Raw genomic sequence first — 25,958 nt, 5'->3', positions numbered from 1 at the left:
CTCATCCAATGCAGATTTGTCTATTCTGTGGGCGTGGCCTATTTTGTGAGTGTGGTGTGGCGGTCATGTGACTGGGTGGGAGTGGCCAACTTGTAAAATGTGGTGAAACTCACTTAACAACGCTCTTGCTTAGCAACCAAAATGTTGGCTCAGAAACTCTTGCATTTGAAGTGTGCAAGTTTTAAAGCTGTCAAGTTACAAGACCCTTGCACCCTTAACCCTTTACAAAAAAAACCCCAGGCTGTGTTCAATCTTTACAGCCTTAAGACTTCAACTCCCAGAATTCCTCCTCCAGTCATGTTGGCTCAGGAACTCTGGCATTTGAAGTGTGCAAGTCTTAAAGCTGTCAAGTTAGTGGTGGCGGCAGCTGAAACACAATCCCGGGCACTCAGTTCCAGCTCTCCCTTCCCTGAGCATGTCCTGTTGCTTCTCTCCGCCGCTTTTGGTGAATCCTGCTCAGCAGCGATGGCAAGAAGCAGCTGCCAGCGATGCTCTCAGCGATGGCAAGAGCCCCACCACCCAGCCGGATTCACCAAAAGCAGAGCCAGAAGCAACGGGACATGCTCGAGGAAGGGAGAGTCAGAATTGACTCTCTGGAACTATGCTTCAGCTGCCGCTGTCAATTCCGCTGCTGCTGCACCCACCAGAGACTTCTTCCTCGCCACCGCTTTGTTTTGGGCCGAGAAAGCAACGCCTCTGAGGGGCTGTCCCCGGATGGCACCTGAGGCTGCCTCGCCGTGGCTGTTGGAGGAAGGAAGCAGGGATGCTGGCTGACGCTTGCCCCCTCACTGCTTTCCCAGCCAGCCAGCCAGCTAAGCATGGCAGGAGAGCCTGAAGCTGGTGGCTGCAGTGGCAGCAGTGGCAAGCAGTAAGTGAAGTGAGCGCCAGACAGCATCCATGCCTCCTTCCTCTGTGAGCGCGGCCGGAGAGAAATCAGGGGGGAGAGAGGGAGGAGAAAACTGAGCTTCTGCTAGGGATGGCCTTTTCCTCCCTCTCTCCCCTTGATTTCTCTCTGGCCGCGCTCGCAGAGGAAGGAGGGAGGGATGCTGGCCGGTGCTTGCTTCACTTACCATTTGCCACTGCCACCCCTGCAGCCCGCTGGCTGCAGCCCCTCTTGCCCTGCTTAGCTGACTGGCTGACTGGGAAAGTGGCGAGGGAGAAATCAGGGGGAGAGAGGGAGGAGAAGGCCGTCCCTAGCAGAAGCTGGGCTTTCTCCTCCCTTTAGGCTCCTGCTGGCTGCGGCCCCACCTGCCCTGCTTAGCTGGGTGGCTGGCTGGGAAAGCAGCGAGCGAGAAATCAGGGTGAGAGAGGGAGGAGAAGGCCGTCCCTAGCAGAAGTTGGGCTTTCTCTTCCCTCTCTCTCCTGATTTCTCCCCAGCGGTGCTCATGGAGGAAGGAGGCAGGGATGTTGGCCGGGGATCGCTTCACACCACTGCCGCCCCTACAGCCCGCCAGCTGCAGCCCCACCAACTGGACAGACAAAGGAAGTGGGTGGTCAGGGCAAGCATGGTGTGGATGGGCGGGACGAGAGGGCGATCGAGCGGCGACTGGGCGGGGGAACTGAGTGGGGACAGGCCAGGGGATCGTCACTGTACTGGTACGGGGGTATGGCCAGACCGCTATCGCCAATGGTACGCAAAAGTACGGCTGATTTCCGCTACCAGCACACCCGTACCGGTGCATACCGGGAGCAATCCACCTCTGGACCAGAAGAGATAAAATCAGAGATGAGACCATAAGAGAATTGGCACAGAACCAGTCTTAAGCTACATTAAAAAAAACCAGCAAAAAGAGTGGTTTGCTCACTTGGAGAAGATGTCGTGGGATTCCATACCTTACATGGCATATACAAAAAGAGGAGAAGGTCAAAGAACACGAGGCGGACCCAGAAAATGGAGAGACACCATCAAAGACCCACGGCCACAGTGTTAAAAGGGATGGTTGATGCCACCAGAAGAGCAAGAAGCTTCTTCAGTTTCTGAAAAAGAGAACGAGAAGAGGAGGAGAAGCAGAACATCTTCAAAGGAAACACCAAGAAAGTCCAGTTTCTTGGACCTTCCAGGTGGAAAAAGCACCTTTGGCACTGGATTTTCATTGTACTATTCTTATGTTCCATCATTTGGCTTTTCAAGAGTTGCATCCACCCTGAATGTTGGATACAAATGTATTAGATAAAATTCAGGTTGTCCTTGACTTACAAGGATTCATTTAGTGACAGTTTGAAGTTACAGCAGCACATTTTCTCACTTATGACCATTGCAGCCTCGTCATGGTTGCGTGCTCAAAATGATTGGCAACTGGCTCATATTTATGACGGTTGTAGTGTCCAGGGGGGTGTCATGTGATTACCTTTTCTAACCTTCTGATAAAGTTGATGGAGAAGCCAGATCCATTTAACAACCATGTTACCAATTTAACAACTACAGTGATTCACTTAATAACTGTGCCAAGAAAGGTCATAAAACTGACTTAACAAATGGTTCACTTAGCAATAGAAACAACAGAGTTGGAAGAGAGGGGCCTTGGAGTCTTCTAGTCCAACCCCCCACTCAGTCAGGAAACCCTATAGAAATGATTGTCCAATCTCGTAGAAACTTCCAGTGTTGGAGCATTCAAAACTTTTGGAGGCAAGACTTTCCGCTGATTAATTGTTTTAACAGCAATTCAAAGACTACCTGTCATAATTAATCAAACCAACATTGGGCAATGAGGGGGTAAGTTCTCAGAATTATTCTCTTCAATTGCTGCACATGTCGAGAGCCAACCTCTTCTGCAGGGCAGACCGTGAGGCGTTGATCACCAGGTTGTCACAGATAATAATAATCAAAATAATAGAATATTCAGTTGTAACCATTGGGATGGGAGATTAACCCCCAACTTCTTCTCCTTTCCCTTTTATAGACCATCTTGAAATAAAAAAGCGTGAGCAACATATAAAAGCAGTGGCTTCAATTCGACGATTTGGTCTGGAATATGATCCAAGTTTACATGGCAAGAGTGGTAAGAGCCAGCAGTTCAGAAACAGCTGCTTGATTGCAATGCAACGGGGCAGCTTTTAAGATCAGGCTCGAGAAGGTGCAACTAGGTTACGTCCAGTTGAGAGACTGGAGTAACATCCTGTTGCACATGGCCCTGAGTCAAGAATTCACGGAAACATGGTCCCTCCGTTGTATGAACTGCCAACTTAATAAATTCAACATTTTCTGAGGTCGGCTCCCACCCCCATCTGCCTGTTAAAAGAGATCATCCTGAAAGGTCTAAATGTAGAGGGATAATTATGGACGAAGACTTTGCGGATCTCATGTTCGTTAATTGTCCTTCATTCAAAATCTTCCAGGATCACATCTTCTTTTCTCATGGTCTCCTTAATCACCTCAAATCTAAAAGAATTGGGACATGATTTGATACTTACTGTAGATTTTTACTTCACATCTCTTGATTTGAATTGCTGTATGTTTTTAGACTTGGAAATTCTTGCTGCGGTTCATCTCCTTACACTGCATCTGTTGAACTGGACCAGAAAGAACCAAGAGCTAGAAAACGAACTGAGTAAGTTAATCAAGTCTGCAATCCTGTAGAATAAGCAATTGGAAATGCCCTTTCTTGAAGCATTTCTGGAATCTCAAAGTGGTCTATAATCTTTAATTTCAAACATCTAACCAAAATTTATGATACCTGATGCTTCCAAATAACTAGTAAGTTTTTTTTCAAGCAAAGTTTTTTTTTTTGTTACAAATTTTAAATTCTTTTGTAAACAAAGTGTTGCCCGGATTTTCCCCTTTTACATTCTCTCATATACCGGTACATAATTCATATTACATCATATTACAATTTCCAATTTTAGCCATGTTATTTTCTTCCCATATTTTCCATCTTAAACTTATGTTTTTCTTAACATTTAAACAATATCATTATTTGCCCCTTCAGAAGTAAACCAAATTTATCATTTCATTTTCCATCTGTTACACTATTTTCTGTAGGTAGCATATATCCTAAAATTCAATTTTCTTATAATAAGCATTTTACCTAGTTATCCACAATTATTAATTTTAATATAATTTTCTCACATCTTCATTAGCTACATATCATTAGCAGTATTAACATATTCCATTTTATTCTACTAATATATCCCTTCTTTCCCTTCCTCCTTTTCTAACCATTTTCTCTTAGTTCATTTCTTATTCATTTTAATGTTCCACTTTTCATCAATTGTCCTTTTATCCCATGTTCTTATATTCCTTTTCCCCTTTTTTTCTTTTTATATGTATTATGTCTTTTCTTCTGCATCTTTTCTATCACTTTTCGATAGATTGTTTGAATAACCCTCCCCAAGTTTTCTCTTTTTCGCTTCCCACTATTTCTCTCTTTGTTTTTGAATTGTTCCTTTTTCCCCTCTCTGTTCTTTCTGTGCTTCTGTAAATCTCGATAGAATTGTCTAACTGGTTTTTATTTTCAACTTTTTTTTTACAATATTAACTTTTTGCTTCCCAGTTGTGTTCCTCTTTGCTAGTTCCTATTCTATTTCCTGCACCTTTCAACATTTCAAGTAGTTCTTCATTCATTCCACACTCCATGTTAAAATTTAACAAACTTTTAATGTGAGAGGGATCTTGGAATCCTAGGGGACAACCATTTAAATATGAGCCAGCCTTGTGCAGCAGCTGCCAAAAAAGCCAACACGGTTCTAGGCTGCATAAACAGAGGGATAGGATCAAGATCACGTGAAGTGTTAATATCATTTTATAAGGCCTTGGTAAGGCCACACTTGGAATACTGCATTCAGTTTTGGTTGCCACGATGTAAAAAAGATGTGGAGACTCTAGAAAGAATGAAGAGAAGAGCAACAAAGTTGATGAGGGGATTGGAGACTATGAAGAACGGTTGCAGGAATTGTGTATGTCTAGTTTAATGAAAAGAAGGACTAGGGGAGACATGATAGCAGTGTTCTAATATCTCAGGGGCTGCCACAAAGAAGAGGAGTCAAGCTATTCTCCAAAGCATCTGAAGGCAGGACAGGGAGCAATGGGTGGAAACTAATCAAGGAGAGAAGCAACTTAGAACTGAGGAGAAATTTCCTGACAGTGAGAACCATTAATCAGTGGGACAACTTGCCTCCAGAAGTTGTGAATGCTCCAACACTGGAAGTCTTTAAGAAGATGTTGGATAGCCATTTGTCTGGAATGGTATAGGGTTTCCTGCCTAGGCAGGAGGTTGGACTAGAAGACCTCCAAGGTCCCTTCTGACTCTGCTATTCTGTTCTATCCTATCCTATCCTATCCTATCCTATCCTATCCTATCCTATCCTATTCTATTCTATTCTATTCTATTCTAATACCTTTATATTTTACCACAATTAATTAAGACCCTCATCTTGTTTCCAATTTTTCCAGTTTTAATATCCAGTCCCAAAGTAGACCAGTCCACTTCAAAAGGTTTTTTTGAACTTTCTTTCTCAGCCATAAAAAAACCAAAGTCAAACAATAGGGAAGGACCATAATTTCTTAGTATATTCCACTTATCTTTCCTGTGGTCAAGGTCAGGTTTTGCCACTGGGCTTTGTTTCAGAGTGTTGCTGTACTTTCTTTCCCCAGTAGATGGCTTTTGCAATCCCACAATATGACCAAATCAATAACTTGTCAAAGTTTCCAGAAACCAAAAACTCTACAGAAAGACCACAGAAAATTTGTTCTTTTTCCTCCGAGTCTTTCCCTTTTGTTCTTTTAGACTTCTCCAATTCCAATTATATTAACCAAAGTCTTCTTGGGCAGACACAGTCGCCCCCCGTATTCCAAGTATCAATTAGCCACTATTTTTAAGCTGTGGGGAAAAAAATTAAGCTCCAAATTTAGATTCCTTTACCCTTGAGTCGGCCGGTCCCAACACTCCGTCTAAATACTGCTCCTGCTCCAAACTTAGTCCAGTTGCCCCGGCTTAAGAGCAGTCATTGAAAGAAGGCCTCCATCCCCACCGTTGATCTGGAGAGCTTGTTTCCGACCTGCCACAGAGCTTGCCTTGCTCCTTGCAGTCGTTCAAAATGCCTCTCCTGCTTCACCGTCCCTTCAGGACAGTTCTGGTCTGAAGACCTCCTGACGCTGGTTTGCAGTTGAGTTTTTCGTGAAGCTCCTTCAGGCTTGCTATTTCCCCAGCTGTCCAGTTTCCTGCCAAATAACTAGTAAATTTTCAACAAAATGTTTAAATTTAGGGGGTTACTTTTATGGAAAGAAATCTGTGCAAAAGGAACTGTGGGTATAGAGATAAAACTTACCAAATAACTAGTAGGTTTTGTCTCTTTACCCGCAGTTCCTTTTACAAAGATTTTTTTCCATGAAAGTAACCCCTAAATTTAAACATTTTGCTGAAAAGTGGAACGATTGTAAATTTAGATATGTCACTGAGGATTGCATTACTGTTGCTGGTGTAAAAACAGGATATAAATGAAACAAAAAAGGAATTGATTGTAAATTTGATAATGGCAGCTACAGTAGATTAGCGATGACTCAATATTGGGGACAAAATTGGGATATTCAAAAAAATGAGTGGTATAATGAAATTTGGAGCATGGCAACAAACGATAAATTAACAAAAGAAATTAAATTTTAAAAAGGGATTAAAACAAATAATTATAATGAAATATTTTTTTAAATAAAATCAGTGTTGGTGGAAGGCCAAGGGAATAAACCTACTCAAGAATATATGTTGTTTTGGAGGGGATAATGGCACAATTGGAATATATTGTATATCTTTCAGTTGTTTTGAAGAAGAAAAAAATGGCCCCTGGGGGAGGTGCACTGTAATATTTGTATTTATTTCCTTTTTTGTATTAAGATATATATGTTATTTAAAAAGTGGAACAAAGAAAGGCAGCATTTGCAAATATTTAATAATCCTGAAACATTGTTCAGGGTAAGATTATTATTATTATTATTATTATTATTATTATTATTATTATTATTATTATTATTATTATTATTATTATTATTATTATTATACGATTGTATCACAGCGGCCAGTTGTTTCGCCGGATTTGGCATTAATTACTAGTCGGGCCCCACCCAGGGGCCTAGGACGTCGTAACGTATTTTCGTAATATGTGTGCGGATCCAAGCAGTGCGGCCTTTTGCATTTGACTGATGGTGATTTTGTCAATTTTTAACTGTTTTAAATGTAATTCCAGTGCTTTTGGAATAGCACCCAGTGTGCCGATTACCACTGGAATTACCACTGCTGGTTTGTGCCATAATCGTTGGATTTCGATTTTTAAGTCCTGGTATTTCGTGATTTTTTCATATTCCTTCTCGGCGACCCTGCTATCACCTGGTATTGCGATGTCTATGATTGTGACCTTATTTTTCTCAACCAGTGTGATGTCTGGTGTATTATGTGCCAGTATTTTATCCGTTTGTATGCGAAAATCCCACAAGATCTTGACCATCTGACCCTCGATGACTTTTTCAGGCTTATGTTCCCACCAGTTTGTTGCTCTTTTAATATTATAATTTTTGCACAAATTCCAGTGGATCATTTGTGCCACTGAATTGTGCCGCATTTTATAGTCAGTCTGCGCGATTTTTTTTACAGCAGCTGAGTATGTGGTCAACAGTTTCATCAACTTCTTTGCAGAGTCTGCATTTGGCATCATCAGAGGATTTTTCGATTTTGGCCTTAATGGCATTTGTGTGGATAGCTTGTTCTTGCGCAGCCAGGATTAGTGACTCTGTTTCTTTCTTTAATGTACCTGTTGTTAACCATAACCAAGTTTTTTTACTGTCCACTTTATCTTTTATTTTTTCCAGAAATTGACCATGTAATGCTTTGTTCTGCCAATTCTCCATTCTTGATTTTATCACATCTTTTCTGTATTCTTGTTTCGTCTGTTGGGCCTTCAATAGATTTTTGTTCTTTACTTCGATTAATAGATATTCTTGACTTTCTTTTAAATAATCAGCCAGTGCATGTTTTTCTTCTTCAACTATTTGCTTCACTTGTAATAATCCTCTGCCACCTGATTTTCGGGGCAGGTATAGTCTATCAGTGTCACCGCGTGGATGTAAACTGCAGTGCATTGTCATTAGTTTCCTGCTTTTTCGGTCCAAAATGTCCAAATCAGCTTGTGTCCAGTTAACTATACCAGCTGTGTATCTTACAACTGGTATTGCCCAGGTGTTTATGGCCTTGATTGTATTTCCACCATTTAATTTAGATTTCAAAATTTTCCTAACTCTGTTGGTGTACTCTCTCCTGACAATAGTTTTTACTTCTCCATGTTTGATGTTATCCAACTGCAAAATGCCTAAGTATTTGTAGGCTTCATTTTCGTTGCATTTAATTAGTTGGCCATTGGGCATTTCAATTCCCTCACATGTAGTGATTTTGCCCCTTTTTATGGATACATTGGCGCATTTTTCCATGCCAAACTGCATTGAAATATCGGTGCTGAATACTCGGACTGTGTTTGTCAGTGATTGGATTTCTATTTCTGACTTTCCATAGAGTTTCAAATCATCCATATATAATAAATGTGAAATTTTTTCAGCTTCTTTGGCTGTTTGGTAGCCCAATTTCATTTTTTTAAAAATTACCGATAGTGGGATCATCGCGATGTTGAAGAGAAGAGGTGAAAGTGAATCACCCTGGAAAATTCCTCGCCTGATATTAACCATTCCGTAGTTCTCATTCCCTACTGCCAACTCAGTTCTCCATTGTTTCATCGCCTTTTCAGTGAAGGATGTAATATTTTTGCTAATGCCAGTTGTTTCTAAGCATGTTATGATCCAACTATGTGGCAATGAGTCGAAAGCCTTTTTATAATCAATCCAGACTATATTCAAGTTTGTTTTTCTTTTCTTACAATTTTCTAATATCATTTTATCAATCAGGAGCTGATCTTTTGTACCCCTGCTCCTTCTTTTATTGCCTTTGTGCTCTACTGGCAAGATGTTGTTTGTTTCCAAATAATCCATAATATTATCTGCAACAATGCCTGTGAGTCATTTGAAGGTTGTTGGCAAGCATGTTATTGGTCTGTAGTTTTCAGGTATTGTTCCTTTAGTTGCATCTTTCTGAATCAAGTATGTTTTTCCAGTTGTCAACCATTCATCAATTTGACCATTTTGTAAAATTTCATTCAGTTGCCTGGCCAACATTGCATGTAAACTGGTCAGATATTTGAGCCAGAAACCATGTAATTGGTCATTTCCAGGTGATGTCCAATTCTTTACTTTTTTTACTCGATTTTTGTCCATCGCAGTTGTTATTTCTAATACTTGCATTTGTTTGTTACCAATGCTTTTCTCAAAGTCATGTATCCACTTTGCTTCCTTATTGTAGTCCTTTGCATTCTCCCACAAACCTTTCCAGAATTCAGCTCTGGCCTGCTTTTCCGATTTTTCACTTTTGGTGTCACCATTCACATTAAGACTTTGATAAAAAAGTCTTAAAGTCTGCACAGTTACAGTATAGGTGATACCTTGCTCAGTAGTAGTAACTGTGAAAGGGATCTTGGAGTCCTAGTGGACAACCATTTAAATAGGAGCCAGCAGTGTGCAGCAGCTGCCAAAAAAGCCAACACAGTTCTAGGCTGCATCAACAGAGGGATAGAATCAAGATCACGTGAAATGTTAATGCCACTTTATAATGCCTTGGTAAGGCCACACTTGGAATACTGCATTCAGTTCTGGTCGCCACGATGTAAAAAAGATGTGGAGACTCTAGAAAGAGTGCAGAGAAGAGCAACAAAGATGATTAGGGGACTGGAGACTAAAACATATGAAGAACGGTTGCAGGAACTGGGTATGTTTAGCTTAAGAGAAAGAAGGACTAGGGGAGACATGATAGCAGTGTTCCAATATCTCAGGGGTTGCCACAAAGAAGAGGGAGTCAAACTATTCTCCAAAGCACCTGAGTGTAGAACAAGAAGCAATGGGTGGAAACTAATCAAGGAGAGAAGCAACCTAGAAGTGAGGAGAAATTTCCTGACAGTTAGAACAATTAATCAGTGGAACAGCTTGCCTCCAGAAGTTGTGAATGCCCCAACACTGGAAGTCTTTAAGAAGATGTTGGATAGCTATTTGTCTGAAACGGTATAGGGTTTCCTGCCTAGGCAGGGGGTTGGACTAGAAGACCTCCAAGGTCCCTTCCAACTCTGCTCTTGTATTGTATTGTATTGTATTGTATTGTATTGTATTGTAAAAATGCCGTTGGTCTGATCTAAATTGTTGATTTTGTTTGTATTGGATGTTTCGTGCCTCATATCTCTCAATTTTTCTAGCTATTGCTGTTATCTGCTGTTTTACAATCTCTACAGCTTCATTGATGTTTCTCGTATCCAATCTATATCTTCTGATCAGCTGATCTATGATTGTGCTGTTTTTAAGCCGTTGCTCATGCATGTTCTTTAAGTTGCTAGCATCTGCCCTTAATTTTTTGACTTTTGGTTCTAATCGGATTTTCCACTTTGGCTTTGATGCTTTTTCCATTGTGTGCTTAGGTGCTTTGATTTTAATGCCTAGTTCATTAGTGACTATTACAGCTGCACTGTACATTAACTGATTCATTTCCAAGATGGATCCCGATTCAATTGTTGAAAGCACTGCATTAACCATTTTCATGATAGGACCCAAAATTTTCTTAGGGACAGTTTTTAATGATGGTAAACGTTGCCTTTCCTCCCTAGCCAGAAAATGCTCCATGATCTTGTCCTTCAGTTCTTTTTGTTTTTGAGTTGGTTCATCAGTTGGTTCAATGGTAACTAGTTCTGGTGGTAGTGTTGTTATTTCGCCTCCGGCAGCTTCCTCTGGGAGTTCTCCTATGATTTCTTTAGTTGTGTCATGAGTATCACTTATTTCCTCTTGTGATGTTGTTGTTTTTGTTTGGCAATTTGCCTGAATTTCCTCAAGTTCAACTTCGCTAAACACTTTATTCCGAATAATAAATCGCCTTTGATCTGCTAGTCATTGTTCACTAACATTTAAATCTGGATATTGTTGTTTCCATAAATCATATATTCGCTTTAAGTAGCCTCTTTTTTTTGGCTCTGAGTTGTAATAACAGGCCATTATCGCACCATTTTCATCTGCACTATATTTATTATTGCTGTTGTTGTTGTTGTTGTTGGTTTGTTGCACAGTGAGCTAGATGTTCAGATTAGATTTGGCATGTTTATCCTCCTGTTGAGTCCTTCCGAAGGACTTGGGATAGGCAGATGTGCTTATTTGATCGTGTGAAAGAAAGAAAAAAGAAATCAGCGCAGGATGTAAGCTGTTGGGAGTCAAGCTGCCTTTTGCAATTGACCGATGGCCATTTTGTCAATGCCGATGGTGTTCAGGAGGTGCTGCAGTCTTTGATTTATTCTTATTCTTATAAAAAGTAAAATAATTGAACAGTGCCTCATGGAAGGACAATGAACCGCAGGGCCACTCAGAGTCTCCTTGAACCATGAGATAAGCGGCCAATAAAAAAATACAGAAAACAGTTTTGAACTACTTCCTGAGATTTTAGGGAGAGCACTGTGCTCCAACAGAAGTACACAATCAACTTTGAATGGTGAATTGATTTTAAAAATTAGAATATGCTTATAAGATTTTTGAACTAACTAATGTTGTCCTTTTTTTTCTCTATTCTACAAAGATATTCTTACTCAAATTGTTCCAGGCTGGGAACCTTTCGAAGACAATCTCTATTTCTTTTCTACAAGACGAAAAAATTGGTATGCTGCTCGTGATGACTGTTTAGCGAGGCATACTGCAGATTTGGTTTCTTGTAGAGATATTGAGGAACAAGTGAGTACAGGCATATATGTCACCATTTTTCTAAAATGGCTGCTTCATGAAAAAGTCTCAATTACATTTCCAGAATGAAAATAAGTTGCCTGGTGGCTGAAAATGGGTGCAACTAGGACACTGCCTGGATTCCTAACACAGGAGAAGGAGAGCAAGGGAGAGTAAAAGAGGCAGAAGGGAGGAATAGATGCTGAATGTTTATGGAACCGCTTCTCTGTGATGGCAGGCAGAGTGATAAGGGCAAGAGAGAAAGTGGGCAGGGGGCATCCTTGAACAGGCCTGGTTAGGACCCAAGAGGGAAGAAGGCAGGGGATTTGCTGGGAAGAGGAAAAGAGAGACAAACTGCTTGACTTAGAGGAGATTTGCTTTTGAAAGGATGGATGAGAAGAGCTCGCTCCTTCCTCCTGGAGTGCAAAGAAAAGGGGGAGCTGCGCTGCATATTGTGATTATAAAAGAAAATATGGGGAGGGGGGAAAGGAGGGAGGGAGAGAATTGGAGGAGCAGGAAAGGAGAGGAGAAAGGAAAGGAAAGGAAAGGAGAAAGGAAAGGAAAGGAAAGGAGAAAGGAAAGGAAAGGAGAAAGGAAAGCAGAGTGATGGGAAGGGAAACAAAAAAGGGAAGGGAAGGTAGAAAGTATCTGAAACCCCTTCCTCATATCCTCATCCTTGTGATCTGGAAACCCAGGGAGAGTTCCTCTTCCATCAAAGGACCATCCCCTGTAGTGGAATATGGCAACTTCCACAGCCACCTCATCATAGGACAACTCGCCATGGCCAACTTGCCACGAGAAATGTTGTGTGGGACAATTCAATTTAATTATTTAAAAATATGAACTGTGGCAAGTTGTCGTAGCTCCCCAGTGTACCTTTGCTTTATACCCATAGATGCTCAGAGCCCCTGAAGCTTCAGAAACACTGCTGGTTGGGAAGGGGAGAGGCTCAGTCAGTCCTTAGTGGGGTCAGAGGGAATCAGGGGCCACATATGTCCCCCCCTTATACCTTAATTTGTAATCAACTTTATATTACCTTTCTCTTCCCTCTCCCCTTTCCTTCTCTCTCACTGTCCCATCCTCCATCTATCCATCCATCCATCCATCCACCCACCCACCCACCCACCCACCTATCTACCTACCTACCTACCTAATTATTTTTCACTCCACAAGATGTATCTAGATAAAAAGTCACTTAAAAATAAAGAGGATTATTGGATTGGACTCTATAAGAACACGAGTGTTACCAATGGACTGTTATGGATAGCTGGATATCATGCAGCAACTTTGTAAGTTTTGAAACAAAATCTAATTATGTGACAAGTTGTGCATCAGGCTGTCATGCCTACCACCAGAGGTGGGTTGCTCCTGGTTCTATCCTGGGTCCAAAGGGACATGATTGGCTGACCCTTTGCATCTAGAAGCATTGTCCAGAAAGAACTGGGCTGTTTCCTGAGCTAAGCCTTTGCAAGGGCAATTTGGTAAATAAATCCATCACTAACCAGAGTCTGATACATCCCTGCCCTGGGGAAGATTGGAAAGGAAATCCAGTGTACAGTGGCTCTCATCCTGAAATGATTTCCAGAGGCTGCAGCAGGCCACGTGCTTTCTGGGAACAGATCTTCTTCTGAATGGTCCTTGGTGGTCTCTGAGCTTGGCCTGCTGTAGCCAAGAATTATACAATATGTATAGAATAGAATAGAATAGAATAGAATAGAATAGTTGGAAGGGACCTTGGAGGCCTTCTAGTCCAACCCCCTGCCTAGGCAGGAAACCCTATACCATTTCAGACAAATGGCTATCCAACATCTTCTTAAAGACTTCCAGTGTTGGGGCATTCACAACTTCTGGAGGCAATTTCTGTTCCACTGATTAATTATTCTAACTGACAGGAAATTTCTCCTTAGTTCCAGGTTGAATCTCTTCTGGATTAGTTTCCACCCATTGCTTCTTGTCCTGACCTCAGGTGCCTTGGAGAATAGTTTGACTCCCTCTTCTTTGTGGCAACCCCTGAGATATTGGAACATTGTTATCAGGGCTGGATTTAGATGAAAAGAGGCCCTAGGCTATTCCACTTATGGGGCCCTTTCACCTCCCATTTTTAAGTTTGTAAATTACATGAGAGATAATAAAATACATCATTACTGTGATATATATCAATACAGTAAATGAAACATGTTGTAATTGGTACTAACCTTTATAAAAAATGTGGCACAGATAATAAATAAAAATAAAAGGCCCCTCTTGATCTTGAGGCCCTAGGCTGAAGCCTAGTTAGTCTATAGGAAAATCCGGCCCTGACTGCTATCATGTCTCCCCTAGTCCTTCTTTCTATTAAACTAGACATACCCAGTTCCTGCAACCGTTCTTCATATGTTTTAGTCTCCAGTCCCCTAATCATCTTTGTTGCTCTTTTCTGCACTCTTTCTAGAGTCTCCACATCTTTTCTACATCGTGGCGACCAAAACTGAATGCCGGATTCCAAGTGTGGCCTTACCAAGGCCTTATAAAGTGGTATTAACCCTTCACGGGATCTTGATTCTCTCCCTCTGTTGATGCAGCCTAGAACTGTGTTGGCTTTTTTGGCAGCTGCTGCACACGGCTGACTCATATTTAAATGGTTGTCCACTAGGACTCCAAGATCCCTCTCACAGTTACTAGTTGAGCAACGTACCACCTACACTGTACCTGTGCATTTCGTTTTTATTGCCTAAATGTAGAACCTTACTCTTTTCACCATTGAATTTCATTTTGTTAGATAGCGCCCAATGTTCAAGTTTGTCAAGATCCTTCTGTATCTTAAACCTGTCTTCTGGAGTGTTGGCTATTCCTGCCAGCTTGGTGTCATCTGCAAATTTGATGAGTTCCCCATTTATTCCTCTAATGATGTTAGCTAGATGGGTAATGAAATGCCTGCAAGAAAACAATGAAGCTCAGAGAGCATCATTTCAGCCCTGAGCTACAAAGATTCTCTTTTATTATATCAACTTCTGCCGCAGATCTGACAAGGTGAAATATAACCCCTAACATCTCCCCTTATCCTTGACCACTGGAAGTCCCTATGGACCTCCTGTTGAATTTCAAGTTTCCATTCCCCTTGTCCCACAATGCCCTGCTGTAAATTTGCCAGTAACAAGTTTTCTTTCTAAAAAAAAAATTACAAACATACAAAATACATACACACAGAACTTAGACGTACACTACATCTACACAATACAGTACAAACAGGAACTACCTCTTCCTTCTAATAGCAATTTCAAATCAATACAATTCTCCTTATGTTATTTCCCCTTCTAATATATTTCATCTGAGTTTCACCATTTTTAACCCTCTTGTTTTACTCATCTATCTGCTATATTGGGTGATTACCTCTAATAAATTTAAACTACCTTGAGTATATATATTGTATATATGTTAATTCTCATTAACTTCTCTATTTTGGGGGTTTATTGGCTTCTTTCATTGGTCCTTGTTTCTTTCCTCCATCCACCTATACCATTTTCCCCATATCTAATAATATTCTGTTTCTTATTTTCTCTGGATTTTTTTTTTTGTTAATTTGTCCATTTCGGCACAGTCCATAACCTTTCTTAATACTTCATCTTCGCTTGGTATCAGTTTATTTTTCCATTTCTGAGCGAAGGCAATCCTCACCGCTGTAATTATGTGTAGAATTAAATACTGGATTTCTTTTTTATATTTCGTTGTCATTATTCCTAGTAAAAATACTTCTGTTTTCCAATCAATTTTGACTCCTGTTATTGATTCTAGCCAATTTTTAATCCTTTTCCAATACTTTTTAGCCTCCTCACACATCCACTATACGTGATAATATGTTCCGTGTGTTAATTCACACTTCCAACATTTTGGTGAAATATTTGCTGAGATTTTTGCTAACCTTGCTGGTGCTAGGTGCCTTCTGTAAAATATTTTGTACTGGTTTTCCTTGTATGCAACCAATAGTGCCATTTTTAAATTTGTCCCCCCAAATTTTCCCCATTTATCTAACTCAATATTGTAGCTAAAGTTCTGTGCCCATTTTACCATTTGTTCTTTCACAATTTCTTCTTCCATTTTATACTTCAGAAGAAATTTATATATTCTCCCTATCATCATTCTTTCTGTGCTTTGGATTATTTTGTCTAATTCGTGTGGTTCCATTTGGATGTCATATAATCTAGTATCATTATTGTGTTTAGCTTTGATTTGCAAGTAGGATAGCCAGTCAACTTTCATGTTTTGTTCTGCCAGTTCTTCGATTGTTTTTAAATTTCCCTGTCCATTAATTAAGTCTCTGTATCTTAACACTTTATTCATATCTGTAAAATTTGGGTGTGTCGTCCTTTCTGTCGGGGATAGCCAATTCGGGATTTTCACATAGTGGGGGTTTTTTTTTTGAGCCAGTTTTGCAATAACATGTCCCCCACAACGCCCTGCTGTAAATTTACCAGTAACACATTTTCTATTTCATATGGGCAGAAAACCCAAATCTAAAATAACCCATTGTAACTGTGATTAGGAGAATGATCTAGTTCGACTTAGATCTAGATCTCTACATTTATATCTCTAGATCTACATAACTAGATCAAGGCCGATGAGTATTGTGGTTCTTTTTTCAGGCACTGGAATTCTTATGAACCCAATGGTGGAAATAGAGAACTCTGCATTGCCATCCACTCTGACGGCAGAGTTAACTCCCTTTGGCATGATGATCCTTGTAGCTACCGAAGAGCCTTTATTTGTAAGATGATGCCAAAGAGTGTGTGGTTCTACTAGCTGATTCAAGACGGTGCAAACGGATTATAAGATCTTCCACCTGAGCTGCATTGGTGTTAATAAATGCATTGTGGGAACCAAATTTTGCCAACCTCCTTTTCTCTGCCAGCTTCCTATTTGTCCTTATCATCTTGACAAAATATATCTTACACCATCTGAAAAAATGTATTGAGATTGTGATAAGTTACGCAATACCAGCTTCTTTCCCTCCTGTAATGTATCATTCTTTATATCCCTTAGTGGCTGAAGGAAGGCCAAGATGTTACAAGGATAAAGAATTATAGACCAATTTCATTACTGAACAATGACTATAAATTTTTTGCTGCAATTTTGGCAGAAAGATTAAAGCAGGTTTAACAGGCATATATTCATGAAATCAGTCTGGCTTTTTGCCAGAATGACTTGGTGCTTGAGGTGGAAAAAAAATGAAACTTTGATTTTTAATTTTACCAATCAGACAGGTTTTTTTGCTATAGAAATGGCTACTTTATACTATTTTGTAAAAGTAAAAAGTTGAGCTTTGATGTTATTATTTTATTCTATTGCACCAAAGAAAGTCAGAAGTTAACAACAACAAAAAAAGAATGAAACCTCACATTTGCTTTACGTAGATGACCTGAAGCTTTATAGAAAAATCAGAACTTCAAATCCCATCACTGACAAACATTGCAAGGGTTGGTGGCGCAGATGTAGCAATGGAGTTTGGCCTAGAGCACGGATGTGAAACTGAAGGCCCGTGGAATGCTTAGATCTGTCCCGCGGGGCCACCCTGGAAATAGCAAAGGACCGGCCCATGTGGCACTCCCAAGCTCTGTTTTCGCTGAGAGCACTCAGGCCTCCAGAGGCTCCCCCGACATGAGTGACGGCAAGCTGGCCATGCTCCCTGGCCATGCCCCCTGGCCATGCCCCCCACCCCTCCAAGGTCAAACACCATCCTGATGCAGCCCTCAATGAAATACAGTTTGACCCCTGACCCAGAGCAATGTGCTGCAGTAGCAATAAGGAAGGCTAACCTCATGACCAGTAATGGAACTGGGATGCCAAATGGTCAAAGAACTCATCAGGAGCAGTCAGGATGAAGCCTACAAATATCTAGGAATTTTTCATTTCTGGATAACATCACACATGGACAAGTTAATAATCTGATTCATAAAGAATACATCTGAAGACTGAGAAGACAAAATTGAACAGTGGAAACAGCATCAGGAACTGGGCCAACCTGTGAATCCAATAGACCAGGAGCATCAAACTCAAGGCGTGGGGTCAGGATTGACCCACAGGGTGCTTAGATTTGGCCCATGGGACCACTCTGGAAACAGTGAAGGACCAGCCTGTGGTTCCTCTGCCAGCAAAAAAAGAGCTTGGGAGGGCTGTGGGCGGCCCGTCTGAGCTCCATTTTCACTGGCAGAGGGCTTCAGGAGGCCATTGCAGCCGAAAATGGAGCTCTGGAGCCCATTTTAGCCGGCAAAGCACTCAAGTCACCACATCCCCCCCCCCTGAACATGAGTGATGTCGAGCTGGCCATGCCCACACCGGTCCCCCAAGGTCAAACACAACCCTGATGCGGCCCTCAATGAAATCTAGTTTGACACCCCTGCAGCAGACAAACTGGACTGGACAATTTGAAATAAAAAAGGAAGAAAACCGATAACTATTCCCTGGTCATGGCAGAAGACACAATGAAAACTCTTTAATTTCATAACTTACGACAGACTTCATCCTTGTCTCAAGTGGGAAATGGTGACCTGGCTAGGAGGAAAGCCCACATTGCATTTACAGTCCCTGAGAGATCTCCTCGAGTGACAATAAGTTTGCCAGCAAGCAATAGCAATAGCACCTATGCTTATACACTGCTTCACATGGCTTTTACAGCCCTCTCTCAGCGGTTTACAGAGTCAGAATAATAGCACTTATTATTGACACTTACAGAGTCGCTAATAGTTTGTTTTTTGCCAGAAGATCCATCCTATAGCACATCTTTCTTGCAGAGATTAGGATAGGCCTGATCCTCCTGGCCTGCCCCCCTACTTCAGCTCCAGTGATGGGATTAAGACATGGCCCTCAGCACTTGATAGGATTAGCTAATCTGTTTATATAACAGAATAACAGATTTGGAAGGGACCATGGAGGTCTTCTAGTCCAACCCACTGCTCAAGCAGGACAACCTTCTACCATTTCAGGCAAATGGCTGTCCAATGTCTTCTTAAAAGCATCCATTGATGGAGCCACAACTTTTGAAGGAAAGCTGTTCCACTGATTAATTGTTCTAACTGTCAGGACATTTCTCTTTAGTTCTAGGTTGCTTCTCTCCTTGGTTAGTTTCCATCCATTGCTTCTTGTCCTGCCTTCAGGGGCTTTGGAGAATAGGTTGATCCCCTCTTCCTTGTGGCAGCCCCCCAAATATTGGGAGATGCTATGACACCCCAGTCCTTCTTTTCATTAAATTAGAGATACCCAATTCCTGCAACGGTTCTTGATATGTTTTAATCTGCAGCCTTTGGACTTCTGGTCCTTGGTTGTTGTTTTTCTGGAAAGGTTTGGGGTTATATGCCTCTGGATGGCTCATTGGTCAGAGGATTGTGGTTCTAGAAATTGTTTTACATTGTCAGAGCTGGCCTACAAACCCACACTATCATCCTAGGCAAACCCAGCAGCGCAAGAAGACAGCCAGGAGTCCTTTATAACATAGAATATGGGGATGGTGAACCTCCCCATGTAGGCAAAGAGGCAGAACGTGGGTTGGCCACCTTCAGGGACAGCAAGCACTGTTGGTGCCATTTGTATCCTTTTCCTACTTTTTCCCAGAACTGTTGTACTTTTAATTTTTGCACGAGGTGTGTTTTATATTATATTTTTCAGGTGACCTCCTGTGTCATTTTTGATGGCAGTAACATAGTAATATGTTCAATAAATAAATAAAATAGGCACAGAATCTAAGAAACGCAGCCCAACTCGATATGTCCATCTCTGAATAGGATGAGTTTGCTTATTGGATGGATTCACTTAAAACCGTTTTGCTTCTTCCTCGGTTCTCTTCTTCTTCGGAACTGAAGAAGTTTCTTGGATGAGAAGCAAAACACCTTCAAAGAAAAACAAAGTCCAGTTGCCTTTGGAAAAAGCAACTTTGGGATACCCATGACCCGGATGACCAAGAATCTCCATAGACATTTATCTCTTTTAGTGGCCTTATTTGGACACAATTTTTCAGTCGGGAGTATAAAGCTGGGATATCAGTTCAGTCCTACGAACTGGAGATTCTTGTTGAAAACCCACTTTAGGAAAGTAAAAGTGAAGAAATTGAGCTTTTTTATATCATGGCAAACAAAACTGATTGCAATATTCCAAGTACGGCCTTACAAAGGCTTTATAAAGCGGTACTATCACTTCATGTGAATAGTACTTGATTCTATCCCTCTGTTGATGCAGCCTAGGACTGTGCTGGCTTTCTGGCAGCTGCAGCACACTGCTGGCTCATATTTAAGTGACTAAATACATTAAAGGGTATACTACATCTAAAGCAATAAAACATTTTAAAATGATAAAAAGCATCCAAAAGAAATGTACAGAGCAGCTGAGATACTTGGCCAGTTAGCAATACAGCCAGAAAAGATGGCCCTTGACACTCTCAGTGCCCCAGGCATGGGGACATAGGGATGTTTTTAGGCTGTACCCCCCAAAAAAGCACCTGTGCTTTTCACCCCAATGCCATATGCAGGCAAAGGGTCAAGGACCTGTGCATTTATGCTAATACCAAGGTAGCTGTTTCCAGCAAGGACTGCAGATCTACCCAGGAAACCCCATTTTGGACAATTTTGAAGCAGGAGAAGAAAATTCACACTCTAATTATACTTTGCTGAGCATCACCTGAGATGCAGAAACTGTGGGCTAAGCGCCAAATCCTGATTGGGCACAACAGCCAGCCAATCGGAGAGTGGCAGAAGCTGAATATTCTACATCATAAAGAAAATGAACTGCCTGAAGCTTGGAAGGAAGCTCCAGTTGTAGGTACCAAGTGAGGGGAAGAAGAAAAAATGATTAAGGAAAAATTGATTAAGATGGTGCTTCTGCTCCCCTGCTCAAGTCCCGGAGTGTCTCCAGGGTCTGCAGGTTGGCTAGGGACCCTTGGCATCCTGTCTCTAAGCCCTCTGCCACTTGGGGGAGGAGTATTGGGGTGCGATTCAAGGAGAAAGTGAGAAAAATGTTTCTTTTTGGACCAGGCAGTTGGGGCATTAGAAGGTGCAAGTGCTCAGGGACCCAAACATTTTCTTCACTGGATCCAAACTCTGGAGCTACCGATCCCTGTCCAATCAGCATTTGGGAGGGAAAGTTTTCCCAGAGATGTGCTGTTCCAGTGCTTTTGTTTGGCAGAATGACTTTTGCCCCTGTTGTGTATGTGAGTGGAAGCAGAGTGAGGAATGTGTGGTTGTGATCAAACCAAAAGAAGAGTAAGCGTTTAAGAAGTATAGTATCGAGCACTCGAGTGTATGGAGAAGCCGAGAATGGCAGATCCAGGAGAGTCACTGCAAAGATGTTTGTAGAAGTCAGGAGGACCAAGGAAGGTCAGAAAGCCCAGATGAGAGAGAGGGATGCAGAGAGGGCCTCTCAGGGCCAATTGTCCCCTGCCTGATTCTTCCCCCTCTGTCCCTTCTCCAAGAAAACTAGATACAGACCATATCAACTGAAGTCCAGGGAGAGAGAACATGGGGAACAGAGAATCAAGAACTCAGGAAGAATAAGGAGAGACACAAGACTACCGTCAAGAGAGGTCTTACGGTAGGTTAACGGAAGGAGTGATCATTATAGATCTGAGCCGAGACCACTTGCTTATTATAAGCAGCTTCTTGTGTGTATTGTGAGGTGCAAACAACCAGAACCACTCGTGAATAGTCTCAGCAGTAGTTCATTGCTAGCCAACTACGTTACAAGAATCTCACCAGACTGACTGCATTCCCCTAGGAGTGGTCAGATAAGGCTTCAAGAATTGCGGGGGAGGGCAAGCCTTGGATGCTTCCTGCTGTGCTGAGGCTCCAAATTCGGGCCCCTCTTAACTCCTCTATCCAGCCTGGCTGGAGAGTCTACCACATGTATATACACACAGTTGTTTAGCCCTATGGCAGGTAAACTCTATGTGGGAATTGAATTGGAGTCGAGATTTATGTGTGTGTGTGTGTGTTTATGCAAATGTATATGTACTATATGTGTATGTGTGTTTATATGCAGTATATGTATGTGTGTGTGTTTGTGTGTGTGTATTACCCACACAAACAAATACACACACAAAGTGCAACTCTCGCACAAAAGTGGGATAGAGATATAACCAATGAGGGTAGAATCAGGATCCAAAATACAGTTCTGGGGTCCAAAGCCTTTCTTTAAATGTTGTTTATTTCTAAAGTCCTCCCAGTTTGTTGCCTATTTCCTCCTGATTTTAATACAAAGGTTTGGGCTGGAGTTGGGTTCTCTGTCGTGCAACATTAGTTTTCCACCGTCTGCTCCATCATCTTCTTCACCATTCAGGAGGAACTGTTAAATACACCGAAGAGACCAAATGGGTCACAAAAAGTCACATCGTAAGTTGTTTCTTCCATCTTTTTCTCTGCTAAAGAGTAGTAAGTGATTGATACGTGGTGGGCTACAGTTTTTATCCCCCTCCTCCTTAAATTTTAGTAAAAGTTTAAAGCAGAATATAAAATAAGTACCCAAACTAAGAAAGAACAAAAAAGAGAGAGGGAGAGAGGGAGGGAGAAAACCAAACGTATAGAAAAATGTTTCCAATTTCCTTTTTAGCAAATTTAATTACAAAATCATCTTGCAAATAAAGCTAAATTTCATCTATTATGCAATTATTCAATTATTCAAAACATGTGCATTTTCCCCCATTTAATGCAGTTAGGAGTTTCTAGTTAGCCAGAAAGATATTGTCTTTTCTCTGATCAAAAACATTCATTTAATTGTCTCAACTGTCAATTTTAACCACATATTTCCCCATTGATCTATTTGTATATTGTACCCAATTTTTTAGCCCATTTGATAATCCATTCTTTCACTTGTTCTTCTTTTGCCTCCTATTTCAGCCAATGCTTACACATTTTAATAACATGTTCATTATTAATAAATATTTCAAATTCAGACTTACTTTGTTCAAAACAATTTTATCCACTTCAAACTTTCTGATAATTGTACATAAGAAAACCACGGGCATGTTCTGTTATCAAATCTTCTCTCAATTTTATTTTACAATCCCTTTGAAAAAATTCTAGTACGTCATAGTATCTTAATCTTTTATGCTTACTTATTGCTTGTCCACAAAATGCTTCTTGTGCTGGAAGAACCTAAAAATGTATTTATTCCATACTCTAAGAATAGCTTGCCTAACATAAGTCTTTTTAGAATCTACATTCAGCTGAGTTTTATTATATCATGGGTATCTGTGATACATATGAAATATCAGATGATGCCCTTCTAACTCCATTAATCTTTTATTTCATAATGACTCTCATTCTTTCAGCAAACCATAGGCAGCAAAATTAATTTTCAGATTTTATAGCTCCACTCCTCTTTCTTTTGCCTCTTGTAGAAACTCTTATTAAATTCATGATTCCTTCCCCCACCATATAAGTATTTCCACCATTGTTTAAGGGGCATATCGATTGTCTGAAGGTATTGTCTCAAACAAAAAATAACATTCTAGGTAAAACATTCATTTTAATCAACATGGAAGCCTCTCCTCAGTGCAAAACACCTGAAAACCCACCTAGAGATTGTTCCTCACAGTCTGAGAGTCTTTCCTGTGTTTTGCACTGAGGAAAGGCTTCCCTCTAGCCCCGCTTCCATAAAGCCCAGATGGGTAGATGGCTGCAGTGATGGTTGTCCTTCTGGAACTCTGTCCCATCTCCACACAGGATCTTTGGAGTTCAGTCAGAGTGACCATCGGGTTGTTGGTCGCTTCTCTTACTAAGGCCCTTCTCTCACGATTGCTCCGTTTGACCGGGTGACCAGCTCTTGGAAGAGTCCTGGTTGTGCCAAAGGTCTTCCATTTGAGAATTATGGAGGCCACTGTGCTCTTAGGAAACTTCAGTGCAGCAGAAATTTTACTGTAGCCTTCCCGAGCTCTGTGCCTTGCAATAATCATGTCTCTGAGCTCTGTAGGCTGTTTCTTTGACATCATGGCTTTTGCTCTGCTACTGTATGTATTGTCAGCTATGATGCCTTCTGTAGAGCGATGTCTGCCTTTCCAAATCATGTCCAATCAATTTAATTTACCACCACTTGACTCCATGCATAGTAAAGAAACATGTCAGCAACGATCAAGAGAATGGGAGGCATAGAGCTGAATTTCACATCTTCTTGCAAAGGGTCTGAATACTTATGCCAATGTGATATTTTTCTTTTTAATAAATTTACAGACATTTCTAAGATTCTGTTTTCACTGTCATTATGCAGTACTGAATGTAGATTAATGAGAAAAAAACAAATTTCAACAATTGTAGTATCAAGCTGCAGTATAAGACAACAGACAAAAGTGAAGGGGGTCTGAATACTTTCTGAATGCACTGTATGTTTTCTTACTTCATTCCATCTCTTACCTTAATTATTTTCAAGTATCACAGCATTCATATTTTTACAGTTTTGCCTAAGTATTTTGCCTTAAAACCCATTTCACATCAAATACTGTTTCACTTTCCAAACAGTCCTTTGATGCTAAGGAGTTCTACTCCCCCTCCCCACCTCAAAAGGAATCTGTTCCAAATGCAAAACACAAGCAGAGGAGAGGAGTTTCAGTTTTAGTTTTACAGCAGCAAACAGCTTTACTAAGTTGAACTAAGCCAAGCCAGGGCTCCTTCCTGTCTCCTTCTTGCTCGCACAGCAGATACTGTTTGAGTTTCCAAACAGCTCTCAACTCTCTCAGACACTGACAGGACGCTAGCCAGATGACTAACGATGGAGAATGGTAGGCTGAGGCAGATTTCTTTTTCCTTTATTTTCCACCTCAGCTCAGACAAATCAGTTCCTTCTACTGTAACACTAGTTAAAGGGAAAAGAGGCAAAAAACGCAAAAAAAGATTTACAGATGTGATTAGGAAAAACCAAGTAAGGGAAACTGCACACAAGTATCGTCAAACTCATCCACAAGCCAGTAGACAGGCTGTAAAAAAGTATATATCTAATAACCCCTATGTTAATCAGTCACAAATGAGATCAATGCCTTGGACTAATAAGTATTTGTCTGGGTTAAATATGAACCTCAGATTGATTACTCCAGGGACAACATTTTTGATACAGGACCCCAGTTACCCTGTGCCTTGTGCTGTGCTCTAAAGGATAAGAGTCCCAGGATGTGCTGCAGTGGTGGTAAAGTCTACCTCCCTCCCCTTCAGCCCTACCCTGAACGCTTACACAGCCTTCTCACCCACCAGCATTCAATGGCAAAGCACTTTCTTTCTGTTGTCCGGAAGTACAATGGATGCTTCCAAATGACATCTTTTGGAGCCAGAGAGGTGAAGGAGAGAAATGTTATGCCTACATTCAAAGTGCAGGGGCAGGTCTACCATAGGATCAGGCAGGGCCTCAGCAGAAGCCTTCATTTCTCCAGATATACTTTGTTGTTGATGATGACAATGAGAGAGACATCCGTTGTGGAATCTACCCAGAGGTTAATCCACAACTGGTTAGTCAACTGCGGAAGTTGCTGCGTGAACACAACAACTATATTCTGGATCTTAAGGCTGCTGTTCATTCTGTTCGTAAGTGCCAGAAGGACTTCCAAGTGGTGATTAATGCCGATAGGAAGCCTTCTGGAGAGCACCGGGGTGGTTTCAGTGCCCCCATGACTACAGAAGTGGCTGTTCTCATTGTTGGCCAGGATTTTGAGAAGAGAGATATAGTTCTTTCATAGCAGAGACAATAGGTTGTTACGAATCAGTGAGACGCACCATGCCTATGATGTTCTCCAGTACCCTAAAATTTCCACTCTGTCATTAATTTGTTCTGTCTCTTCAAATATTTGTTTTATAGAACTTTCAACCTTTTAAATATCATGTCTCATATTCTTTACATATTTTGCATCCATTTTTCTTGTCCCAAAGCAATCCATTTTATCTCCATCTGGCTAACTTCATTTCCCATCTGCTGAAAATATTTCTGAAGCACAAATTGTGTAATTATTTTTTCTGCAGGCTGCTCATCCTTCAGCCTTCTTTTGCCATTTTTCTAGTAGCCATTTCTAATCCAGTTTGTAAACAGTGCTGCAGGAGCTGAGCTAGTTCCAAATCAAAGCTAGTTCCAAATCAAATCCACCTCTTATTCCAAATCAAATCTCCCTGCCCAAGGCAGCCTGCAGAGAATCTTGTGCAAGGCTGTGATAGCATTCACTAAATAGCAGATGTCTACCTTACATCCAGGCAGGAGTTCAAAATTA

General features: G+C 41.1%; 1 protein-coding gene across 1 annotated transcript in view; it reads left to right on the top strand.

The window, feature by feature from the left end:
• Positions 1–16,496, top strand: part of LOC309395605 (uncharacterized protein) — a 30,242-nt gene extending 13,746 nt beyond the window's left edge. The window contains exons 5-8 of the mRNA XM_081960008.1: positions 2,901–2,999; positions 3,462–3,548; positions 11,625–11,776; positions 16,384–16,496. Of these exons, the coding sequence (XP_081816134.1) occupies positions 2,901–2,999; positions 3,462–3,548; positions 11,625–11,776; positions 16,384–16,401 (356 nt within the window). The 3' untranslated portion in view covers positions 16,402–16,496. The remainder of the gene's footprint in view (positions 1–2,900; positions 3,000–3,461; positions 3,549–11,624; positions 11,777–16,383) is intronic.
• Positions 16,497–25,958: the final 9,462 nt, after the last annotated feature.

Source organism: Natrix helvetica, assembly GCF_964273705.1.
Source record: "Natrix helvetica genome assembly, chromosome: 7".
In the NCBI taxonomy this organism is placed as follows: domain Eukaryota; kingdom Metazoa; phylum Chordata; class Lepidosauria; order Squamata; family Natricidae; genus Natrix; species Natrix helvetica.
The sequence above is the reverse complement of the archived record's forward strand: the minus strand, read 5'-3'. Positions and strand labels throughout refer to the sequence as shown.